The 11499-nt window shown below is 44.0% G+C and overlaps 1 protein-coding gene across 1 annotated transcript in view; it reads right to left on the bottom strand.

Moving 5' to 3' along the window:
• LOC137915865 (fibrinogen C domain-containing protein 1-like) overlaps nt 1–5576 on the bottom strand; it is a gene marked incomplete at its 3' end in the record, with an annotated part of 46473 nt that extends 40897 nt beyond the window's left edge. Inside the window, exons 1-2 of the mRNA XM_068758984.1 lie at nt 5476–5576; nt 1011–1083 (exon numbers count right to left, since the gene is read on the bottom strand). Coding sequence (XP_068615085.1) covers nt 1011–1083; nt 5476–5576 — 174 coding nt within the window. The remainder of the gene's footprint in view (nt 1–1010; nt 1084–5475) is intronic.
• Between the last annotated feature and the right edge of the window lie 5923 nt (nt 5577–11499).

Genomic DNA, 11499 nt, shown 5'->3' on the forward strand with positions numbered 1-11499 from the left:
TGATAGGCTCTTAGCCCCGCCTCTGGAGCTAAAGGATGATCAGCCAGCTGTAGTGTAATATATAATCAATCACTGCTTGGGTTGATCGATAATACCTTATAGAGAGGTGCCGCTTGTGACTGCCACCTGGCCACTTTCTGAATGACAGCACGCGCACGTTTTGTTCACGCACGTTTTGTTCACGCACGTTTTGTTCTTAATTAGAATCAGCTATTTTTGTATTTAATGAAGTGGAAGCGGCGAGAGACACGATTGGGCAGCGAACGTGTTACCTTCCCTGCTCGCTGCTCGAAGAGGTAAACGATCACAGCCCAGCCCACGTCACCGGCTCCTCCCGTGAACTTCTCACGTCAGCGCCTTCGGATTGTTTTCAGTGACGTGTGGCAGAACACTTTAACCTCGTGTGGCGTGTGGAGCGTGGAAAGGTAAATCACGCGCGGTGTTCCCATGATGCGTCAATCTCCTCTGCGGGCGCGCCGAAACCTAATTGCGTGGATCCTGGAGGAGCGCCGTTCCTCATTGGCTGTCAATAACCGTCTCCTGACCTTGCTGCCTGTTCCCCGATGTGCGCTTTGCCCGACTGCACCACCGTGCACGTCCGCTCTTGCCTCCGTTCATCCGAGTGGGAGAGTTTGTCTAAAGCGCTCCGGTGCGTCAAAAGGCCATTAAAAAACGTCTGCGCGTCCGGAGCCATTCCAAATACAGCCCAACCGCACACGGGGAGGGTGGATATTCGGGTGAGGTGCCCCCCGAACTGTCGCCCAACACGTTAAATTACCTGTGGGATATTTTACATTCTCCTAACTAACGCAGTGACGCGTTGTGCCACGCGCAGCAGAAGTGGCCGTGGGGATGGCGTGAACTGCAGAAGTGAAGCTCTGCGGCTCCTCCGCGGTGCGCGGCGCCCCGATCCCAGACCGCTAAACCCGGAGGGGTCGTTGCGCCAAGCAGCCGTGCTACTCCCCCCCCCCCCAAACCCCCGCAGCGCGCGTGGAGGTGGATGAACATACCTGGTTTTTATGCCGAGTCCCATCTTCGAGTTCAGAAGCGGTATTCATGATTCCCCATTGGTCATTCACCACCCTACGGAGAATCTGCGCCTCTGATTCCAGAAATAAGCCGCTCTTCTCAAGTCTTCACCCGCGATTCAGTTTATTCCACTGGAAAACAGGCTGTTAAACGGGAGGGAGGAAGGAAAGGTGGCTCAACTACTTCTGCGGCTCAGCAGCCGCGCGCACCTCTAAAAATTACGCACCGAAATTCCAACCGCGTATTATCTGGTCCTTATCCCAATTACAAGGAATACAAATGAGCGCGCACGGGCTCCGGTGTTTGCACCTTGACTCTCAAATGCGTCTGAATTAGAGAAGAATCACGAAAAAACCCAAAGAATCCATCCGGTCCTGAGCGCGGGGGGCGCAGTCCTTTTACTCCATAAAAAAAATCCTCAATAAAATATTCTTGGACTCAGATTGCGAACTATAAACGGACAATTTAGTCCGTCCGCTCCCGTTTCCCGGACACCTGGAGACAGCTCGTTTGAGCCTGAGCAGGTAACGCGGGATGGGATCGGGTCGTGGAGTTCCCGCGTTCCTCGTTCCTTCGGCTCGAATAGTCCAAAATCGAGACCAGGAGATGTTATCGCGCCTCCTTTATCTTCGTGAGGCTGAACGGGCTGGTTTCTCACTGAGATGACAAGCCGGCTGGTGGGAGATTCCCCTGCTCCACTTGCGTGCCTGCGTGCGCGCGGGGCGCTCCGTGACACAGACTGTCCAAACGCGTCCCTGCGACTCGCGAGGCGCGCTCCAAGGCTTCCCTGCGTCGCCCTGCCGTTACTTCACTTTCACCGCGCAGCGGACCCTCCTATTCCACTAAAACCCAAAGACTGGAGCAAATTCATCCCAGACCATCCAGGCTGAGGAAAGGGTGGATGCAGCATCATCCCGAGATCATGGCTGCTGAAAATCTTATTAAAAAAACAAAATAAAGATAATAATCGCAATAAATTAGAAATACTATCACGCAACAGTACCGAGATTATTTTACCACCTGACCAGGTTACCAAAAGTGTAGGTGTGGTATCACGTATAGCATTTCTGGTTTAATGACAGAAATGCAAGCAGAGGAGAGGGATATTAGGATGAGGACGTCTCATTTGTCTGCAGGCGTCGAATTAAACTCCTTTCCTAGATTTATACAAGTTTGACTGAGGTCACTATATATTTTTTGGATTAGAAGAGCATCAAGATGCTGACCGCAGCTCACGGGATGTCACGCCCTTGGTCAGTGAAGGTGTATTCTGATAGACAGGTGATTTAGAGGTCCTGATCATCAGTGCATGGATCATCCCTGTGGTGAACCTGCAACCGCGAGGGAGATGGAGGAGGGATGCAAAATAGGGTTCGGGTTAGAACTGCTGACAGCCCACGTTGTCTGACATCCACTGGTGGACTCAGGCCGTGTCTTATAGGTGGGCTTTTACTCATATGTGAAATGTTAGATTTACTTTTGGGCATTTTCTTTTTGTTAAATTCAAAATCCTCCTGTCATGAGAGCTGATTATATATAGCAGTATAAGGCATTATAGATTTATGCTGTATACAGAGTAAAATCTCACTGTAAGACAACCTCAGCACCAAAACAGCAGGGATGCTGCATGCACGAAAGGAGAAACACAACCTATAGTGTATCATTTGATCAATGTTTTTTTTTTTTGTGATGTGCTCAATTGAAAACAGCACAGAGACGATATATTAAATATTTAAAATCCTGTGGGTTTTTTTTTAGGCCTGTGATTATTCTGGATGCCAGGAAACAAGCTGGAACAAAAATAACGTAAAATGAGGTGTTTGAAACATCCCACAGAGAAACAGGTTGATTGTTAAGATGCGATGCCATCACGGCCGGGTTTGAAAGCGGGGAAGGATCAGCCTTCCGCCAGCGAGATGTTCTCAACACATGACTGTATGAAAGATTGAAATCTATAATAGTCTTTTATAAACGTGTCTAAATGCGTAGGTAACATATCACCTGTAAAAATAACATGTAGTTACTGAAACAAAGGGCTGCTAACAGAGGTCACGACTCCTGTTTGATTAAAAGAAAATAAATAAATAAGTAAAATGAAAAAATGTGCAAACATTGCACATTAGCCAAAAAACTGCAGAGGTATTCAATTTGGGAAGAAAAAAAATCATTTTGTCTGTTTTTATTTACGCTGAATGAAGGAGAACTTTAATGTCATGAGAGAAATGTAAAATCGTTGTCAGTAGATCCTCGGCTGCAGCGGATGGTGGTCAGGGCTTTTCCTGATAATGCGGATCAAATGTGGGCTCAACCTTGGCTCCGTCTCTCAATGTCAGTGAAACCCGATCATCCGGAGACGTCCAGAGGAAAAGGAGAAGTCTCCCCGGAGCGAGCTGCTCATTGCTATAATTAGCCCAAACAATAGAGCCTTTTACTGCCTTTGGTGTGTTATGTGTTCTGATATCCAAACAAGTATGTGTTTGTATTTGGCTTGATATTTAGCGTTGCTGTCTGAGCCCCCCCTCCGCCCCCCAAGTGATAGGAGAGTGTCAGCGAGGATGAAAGGAAAGGTCTACAAGACAGTGGTGATGTCAGCCATGATGGACGGCTGAGAGACGGTGGCTCAGAGCAAAAGACAGGAGGCGGAGCTAGAAGTGGCGGAGATGAAGATGCTGAGGTTCTCCTTGGGAGGTGACCAGGTTGGGTAGGATTAGAAATGAGACAATAAGAGGGACAGTGAAGGTTAGACGTTTTGGAGATAAGGTCAGAGAGACCAGACTTTGATGGTTTGGACATGTCCAGAGGAGAGATGGGGACTATATCGGTAGAAGGATGCTGAGGATGGAACTGCCAGGGAACAGGGCTAGAGGACGACCCAGGAGAAGAGACATGGACGTAGTGAGGGAGGACATGAGAGTGGCTGGTGTCGGGGAGGACGATGCAAAGGACAGGGTGAAGTGGAGAACGTTGGTTTGCTGTGGTGACCCCTGACTGGACAAGCAGGACGAAGAAGAAGAAGCGTCTTGAGCAATATAGAAGAGAATCAGCTGTTTAAATTGTGTTTGGGAACCATTGGAACAAAACCATGGGAAGCAAAGTCAAACAACCGGAAAAAAAGTACACTTTCTCACTGCGCCCCTCAAAAAGGAGGGCGTAGCCTGAAGGGTAAAGGCCCATTTATGCTGTACTTTAAGGAAGGATGCGTCCGTGTGTCTGCTTTCATTCTGCCCCTAATGGGACACTTATTAGGAGAGCATACGGATACAGACCGAATGGAGCAATACCACCGGAAAGGTTAAACCAAATGCTGCAGAAAGTAAGAAGTAAATCCTACACCGATACTTCAAAAACACACCTGCGTGCGCCACTGAAGTAGAAGTCATTTGTTACCGTCTACCCTCACACAAAATTACCGCAACCGCATTGGCTCACCTGCACAAAAATAAACCTGCACATATAAGAGCAAACACATACTGGCTAACGGCAAGCCTAATCAAAGTGTCAGTCCCTCCACTCTCATCAAAAGAATTCAGTGAAAAATCAATAGACAGAAACAGAGGCAGCAGCAGAGGGAGAAGTCTCTGCTGTTATTAATGTGGTCTTTCTCAAGAATCTCCAGAGGAATGGGGTAGAGCTTATCTCTGAAGTGCAAAGTCGTAGCCCGTGTTGCATGTCTGTCTGGCTGCTCTGTTAATTCCCTAACTTTGCCCGAGGTTAGTCATAGGTGTGGGACATGATTGAGGTTACTGATTCGACAGTTTCTCTGCAGCGCTCTCTCCGCTCTGCCCTCTCCCTCTTTTTTCACTCTGAATATCAACCCTCTTGGGTAAAGCTATTTCATCAAATGCTGCGGAGGGACAAAATGCACAAGCGCTCATTCTCGAAGGTCTGGAGTGTAAACTGAATCTGGATGGGAAAATCGAGGCGACACTTTGAACTTAGACTCAAATCTGGGCTTCTTCACCGGCGTCTTTACCGTCTCCGAGCTACGGCATTTGTGATGGGCTTACATTATGTTTGAGATCGATCACAATCCGAGCTCTGCTGTCATTTCACTATTGCATTCGACGTCTTAACCCTTCATGGGGACAAGTGACTATTTTTGATCATTTGAGTTTCTACAATGTACCTGTAAGCCGCCTTTGTATGACTTATGTACACTATGTTTTGTCTGGAGTTAGCGTTCTTTTTTGCCTATTGGCTTACCATCAGTAAGTCTCCGTGAGCCGCCGAACTCTGTTTGTCAAGTGGTTGGTAATTATCCGCAGGCCTCCCTTGGGCAAAGCTCCTGGGCACGTCTGCAAGTATATGCTTCTCCTCCCACCAATGAATCCTCTCTTTCGGGGCTCTGTCAGCAGCAGACGGATTGGGAACACACACATCGTAATAGACGAGTGCAAGAAACGTACGGGACTTATCAAAACGTACAACGATGAGGAATCCACCCACGTGTGCAGCGGTTGCTCGTAGCCTCCTCTTCCTCCGTCATCAGAATTCACCAGTATCCCAGATCTTCGTTCTTCCTCAATCTCTCTTCCTTTTCCGTGCATTGTACCGCATGGCATCCCATAAACATGCCTATAAGGCACATGATCCTGTTACCCCCTTGAGGAATGTTAAGTCTTTAATGTATTAAATGTTGGGCTGAACCGCTGTTGTTAAAGCCAAATCTCTACCTCTTTGGGGGGATTTGGAATTAAGTAGGGAGGAGGTGATCAAAAAATACTCATTCTTGTAATGTCTTGTAATTCTATTAGGACTCTTTACCCCTTGCTGGGTCATTGCATTACCTGTACAGTATGCTAATGCATAATGACTTGTTTAATTTACATTAAATCACTGCGGATCCAACCCACTTTCTGTCTTTGGAGGTTTTCAAAGTGCTTGCTCTTGTGGGACAAGTCGGGTTCTATCTTTCCCTGCAAGTCTTTTCCTGCTACACCTGTAAAGTGCCTTGAGATAACTTTCTGTTATGATCTGGCGCTATAGAAATAAAAATGAATTTAATTTAATTGAAGTCTTCATATACAACCAAATCTTTATTGTTGGATGTTTATCACCAGTCGGTGGCATTCTTTTACATCTTTAGACTATATATAAATTTTATTTCATGTAGAAAAAGTTCATCTCTTTCATAATCAGGTGCTGAAAATAAAGGAGCACAAGCAGAATTTATGCCTACATCGAATAAAATACATGGTAATTTATTATGTTGCAGACTTTTATGAGACGGGATCAGTTGGAGTGTGTGTGTGTGCAGAAATATGTGTGAAAATGGCAAAGACAGAGGATGAAATTCTACTATTTCACGATCCTGTGTCGGTGCACTTATAGGTGAAACCAAAGAGACAGAACCAAAGAGAAGAATGAAAATGATATATAATGATCATAATATCTCAGTTGTGCAGCGTGAAATATTGCAGCTATCAGAGCTGATGGCGTGTCGGCCGGGACAGGTCGGTCCACAGGATCCATTCCCGCCTAGAGAGGATGGTAAAAATGTATGTTGAAAGAAGATGGATGGTTCGGGTGAGTGGCCACGGATGAAAGACTCTTTCATCTTTGTGTGACGTAAGAAGTGAAATCAATTAGACTAAACACACTCTGAATTATTGAGTAAGGAACCGGGCCATGGATGGAATTAAAGTCTCTCTCTCTCCAAAATGCATCAGGACCAGACATACTAAGAACCTTTTAACAAGCATGGACTTCCTGTAAAAAGTAAAACATAAAACGGAACAACTTGGTCAAATTTAGAAAAATACTGGTGACCTTTAGTTTCATACTGGACACGAACCAACCGACCTGTGGTAAAAGTCACAAGTGACGTTATTAAGGGGTGTCTTCTGTCTCGATGAGAAGCCGAGGACCCAATGGAACGGAACGGAACAGAACAGAACAAAACAGGCTTCAGTAATTGGGGACACTGTTATCCGTTCAACCCTAAAGCCATCAGGGATTCAGCACTATGAAGAACCGGACTAAATGTGAGAGCTCAACAGCTTATATTTGGGAAATGAGTCATGATCGAACTTTATAATTAATAATACAGTATGTTATTGTTATAAAACATATCTATGACATGTTTATTAAATATCATTGTTGCTCTCTTCATAGGACATTAGCTCATAGAATCCGAAAAATGTGATTATTATTAATAACAGTCTATTTTCTAATTATCTATCCAGTGGTAAATGCCGTATGATTAATGTATCAATAGTCGAGCTTTGTGATCTAAAACACAACACAAAGGAAAAATCTATATATCAATGAAAGGCTTATTTCCCCTCATTTAATGTCATTTATTGGCGATCACGCTCCTGTTTGCATTGAACAAAATACTTTCCACGCATGAAATGGCCCTAAATTAATTCTTCAGCGTACCGCTCGTCCATAAGGTAATAACGTGAGCAAAGAAAATGAACTTCCTCCTCCTTTATCACATCCAGTAATGCGTCTCTTTCAAGTCTAGTTCAAGTTTGGGTCGTTATTGTCATTGCCCATTGATACCGAATGTTGGAGGATGTTTGTTCCAACAATTAAACAAAGAAATAAGTTGATTTTTTGAAAATAAAATGTCAGCACATGCTATTATAAGAAAGCCAGTAGCAACTTAGCAGCATAACCTTCCATTAGACTTTGCCACAGACCCTCAGGCTGGAATCTAAAATGGTTAAATGTTCCTGAACAATAAATTCTTGCGTGCTGAGTTATTTGTGAAAAGATGACTTACTTGCAGCAAGGAATAAACCTTCTAATTTCTGCAGTTGACCTGCAGGGCAGTGCTGCACGGAGAGTCAGAAAGCTATGCTTATTAGCATTTCGTCTTCCACTGTCATTTATAGAGACTCGATGGAAGCCTAAATCACCATCAGCTGTCCACCGCGTTCCTGTGCTCTGACTCCCGTGTAGCTATGATGCTACCGTGCAGAGTCATCCGATGCACTCTGCGGGAGACTTGATGACTCCCTGGTTCCATTTGAAGTGTACATTGGGAGCATGAAAGGAGACGGGGCGATTCCCTGCCGGGCCGGAGTTACTTACCGGTTGTCCAAGCACACAGACATCAGGCTCCTCAAAGCAGTGAGCCATTAGTGTTAGCGTAAGTCGATATCTAAGGAGGTAAAAAAAAAATACCATCATGCAATTAATAATTACTACAGATAGAAAATATATGCTATTATTTAGCATAGTATACATCACAGAAGGAGTGAGTTAATATTTAATTAAATTTACCGATGACCCTCCTTGAGATGCACCATCTCATCTTTTTTTCTTCTCAGACAATTAAGAGGAGAGCTTTGATATCGGTACACAAGAAGTCGTCTGATTACACCAGCGTGGCGTGGAAGATGGAAAAGAAGAAATAAAGACCATCCTAAATATAGAGGTGATTACAACACCCGGGGAGGAAAGAAATGCACTTCAAGCGTGAAGAGCAGATGGGGGGCCTCATAAACTGTCATTTGCAGCTCTCATTTTATCACAGGTGTCGTTACAAACAGCTCTGTCCTCTTGTTAAATGCTTTCTCAGAGGGACAGAATGAGCACACGTTGTCTCGTATCATCTCTATTTTGCTTTTTAACTTGCTAATGCTGTGATTCTTTTTTACTCACGAGAGCAAATGAAAAGGAAACAGGAGCTCTCAATCTCAATAAAATTGGATGACAGTTGCAGGCGCCGTTCAGAAAACCACTATATCTATAATAATGGCTTCAGTTTGAACATTCAGCCCCCCCCACACACACACACACACACCCTGCTGTGAATCAAAGGAGGAAAGGACGCTTTTAGGCTCTTTGCTTGCTCTACATTTGTCAGATAATAGTAAAGTTGTAAAAGGAAGGATGAGTGATGATGGAAAAAGATGAGTCATCAACATCTAATCAGCAGCTCTATTAGCAGTTAAAGCTAGCATGAAGTTGTTTTTGACTAGAATTTCAAACCATCATATCCAAAATACAATTCTGATTCTTATCCCTTATATAGTCCTGTTAATTCTAATATTGATAAGATTTAACCTTATTTAACATTCCCCAACATTGAAAATCACTGAAAGATTTAACGCTACATTATATAGGTCAGAATTGAATTATCGACACTCAATAGATTTTAAAAACAAACCGCTCATTTTGAGAACTCCAGTTTTAAATTGGTTTTACACCCATAGAACTGGTTTCACGAGTCACGCAACACCGATTTTAATGAGTCGTCTCTGAGAACGAGTCACAATGGCTTTGTTTAGCTCATCCCAAATGACCACCCCTCGACCCCTGTAAAAAAAAGGGGGTTGCCAATTGGAAAGGAAATGACATTGCGGCATTACTGGGATCCTGCCATTTGGCTTGCAGGAGATGGGGCAGTCCATCAGAAGAGTTGCTGTGGTACACCAGTACCACAGCAGAGACCAGTTAGACCAGTACTAACACAGAACAAGCAAAAGCAATGAGAAGAAGACTTAGGCATGATGGACTAGAGCTCTAGACCTGATAATGGAGCTCCGGAGGTTGTGCAGATCCATAAGGAGGAGGATTACTGACAGCAGATATAATAATTATTGATGTTTTATAAGATATATCGCCTAAGAAGTGTTTCATAGGGGAGGTTTTTTTTACTGATTAATATAGATAATTAATTCTTAACAAGGAATTAATAAGGAATAACACCAAGCAGTGTGTTTAAATCCCTTGGGTGTAAATTCACCGTAAATGGGTCTTGACATTGGAAATGTGATCGTGGATATCTATAATTGAATTACAGCTATGTGTAAATCAGTTTTCACGTGTAGATGCATTCGCGACACTTCACTATCAACTTTTCTCACACGCCGGCGCGTCAGAAAAACCTGATAGGTTGAAATGACGTTTGCACTTGTGAAAGCTAAATTGCTACAGTCAAACGACGAAAATGGCTTTTTGGTGATCCAGCAGTTTCTCAATGGAGACAGAAGGTGGAAACGCGTTTTCCTGCACGGTCCTGTTGTTTTATCATTTAAGTTTAAGTCATTTAAGTCATAAAACCTCTTGTCTATATTTATTTTAGGTTCCTGTCGGCAGATAAATACAATTTAAATGTTTCCCTCTACTTCTGGCCTCGTCGGGTCGTCATCGGTGTCGGCTGTTTGGAGTTGATTCGGTTCTGTAAAACCGACGTTTTGATCTTTTCCATTGAAAACAGCTTCCTCGACGCTAAAGGATAATCAGCGGAATAGACAGAAAGCCTTAATCCCTGTGTATGCAAATTTACTGGCGGTAAACAGAATGCCAAACTCCACCCTAATGTTCTCTGACTCTTCACACACTTTGGTTCCACAGTGGAAATAGGAGGTAATGGAGTGCAGGCGCTGTCGGCTGCTGACGAGGCTGAAGTTCAGCCAAACTGCTATCATGCACTGTCAATCTGACAAACCAGGAAGTGTAATTAAAAAAAAGAGAAGCTTGAAAACAAAATTCAGAAAGGAAATCTACTCTGGCAGCCAAGAAGTACTTGAACCAAAGGACGAGGCTTTTATTAGTAATAAAATAACAATTATCCAACAAGCCTGGGTGCTCAATGAGCTGCCGCAGACATCCGGATGGTGGTAAAATGTGTCTTGACACCTCTGCAAGTGTGGTGAGAATATTATTCTCACCCGAAAAGAGACAAAGTACCAAAAAAAGGCTAATTTATCACGTGAAAGGAGATAATTAGAGAAAAATCACCTGCAAGCGTCTAGCACAGACATGGGCAAACTCAGGCCCGGGGGCCATATACGGCCCGTTAGGCTTTATAATACGGCCTGCCAAAATTGTCCAAATAATATAATTAAATAAAATGTTATTATAAACCTCATTCATTTCCCCTTTTTCCCTGTAATGCTACCTGTTAAAGGCCAAATCCTTTCATGTAATGGCTTTTACATTCCATTTATATTAGTTCACACAAACACTCCAGCCTGGCCCGTCCCCTCTGTCAAATTTTAGAACCCATTGTGGCCCGCGAGTCAAAAAGTTTGCCCACCCCTGCCCTATACCCTGGCGTACTCCTACTGTGGAGCTGTCCGTGGTGCTGAAACCCGCTGCTTTTGTTTTGTCATGTGGGGGGGAAGCGTTGTTTCAGGGGGCCCTCCAAAACAAAGCGGGCGTTTCAGCACCACGGAGAGCTCCACAGTAGGAGTACGCCAGGGTATAGGGCAGACGGGCAAACTAAGTCATTTATATTAGTTGACACAAACACCCTGGCCCGGCCCCTCTGTCAAATTTTAGAACCCATTGTGGCCCGCGAGTCAAAAAGTTTGCCCACCCCTGTGCTAGCAGGAAGTTTATAGAGGAACAAATTAGATTTATGTGATTTGAATATTATTGAGTCTTTCCATTAAGGTTTTTTTTTTTTTTTCTCTCTTGGGGATAACAGGAATCCATGATTATCCTTCTTCCTTTTAATCTCTTTTTTCTAAACATCTAAATTAATTGTGTCTCGACAGACAGGCTAAA

This window comes from Brachionichthys hirsutus, unplaced genomic scaffold (assembly GCF_040956055.1).
Source record: "Brachionichthys hirsutus isolate HB-005 unplaced genomic scaffold, CSIRO-AGI_Bhir_v1 contig_1453, whole genome shotgun sequence".
Taxonomy (NCBI): domain Eukaryota; kingdom Metazoa; phylum Chordata; class Actinopteri; order Lophiiformes; family Brachionichthyidae; genus Brachionichthys; species Brachionichthys hirsutus.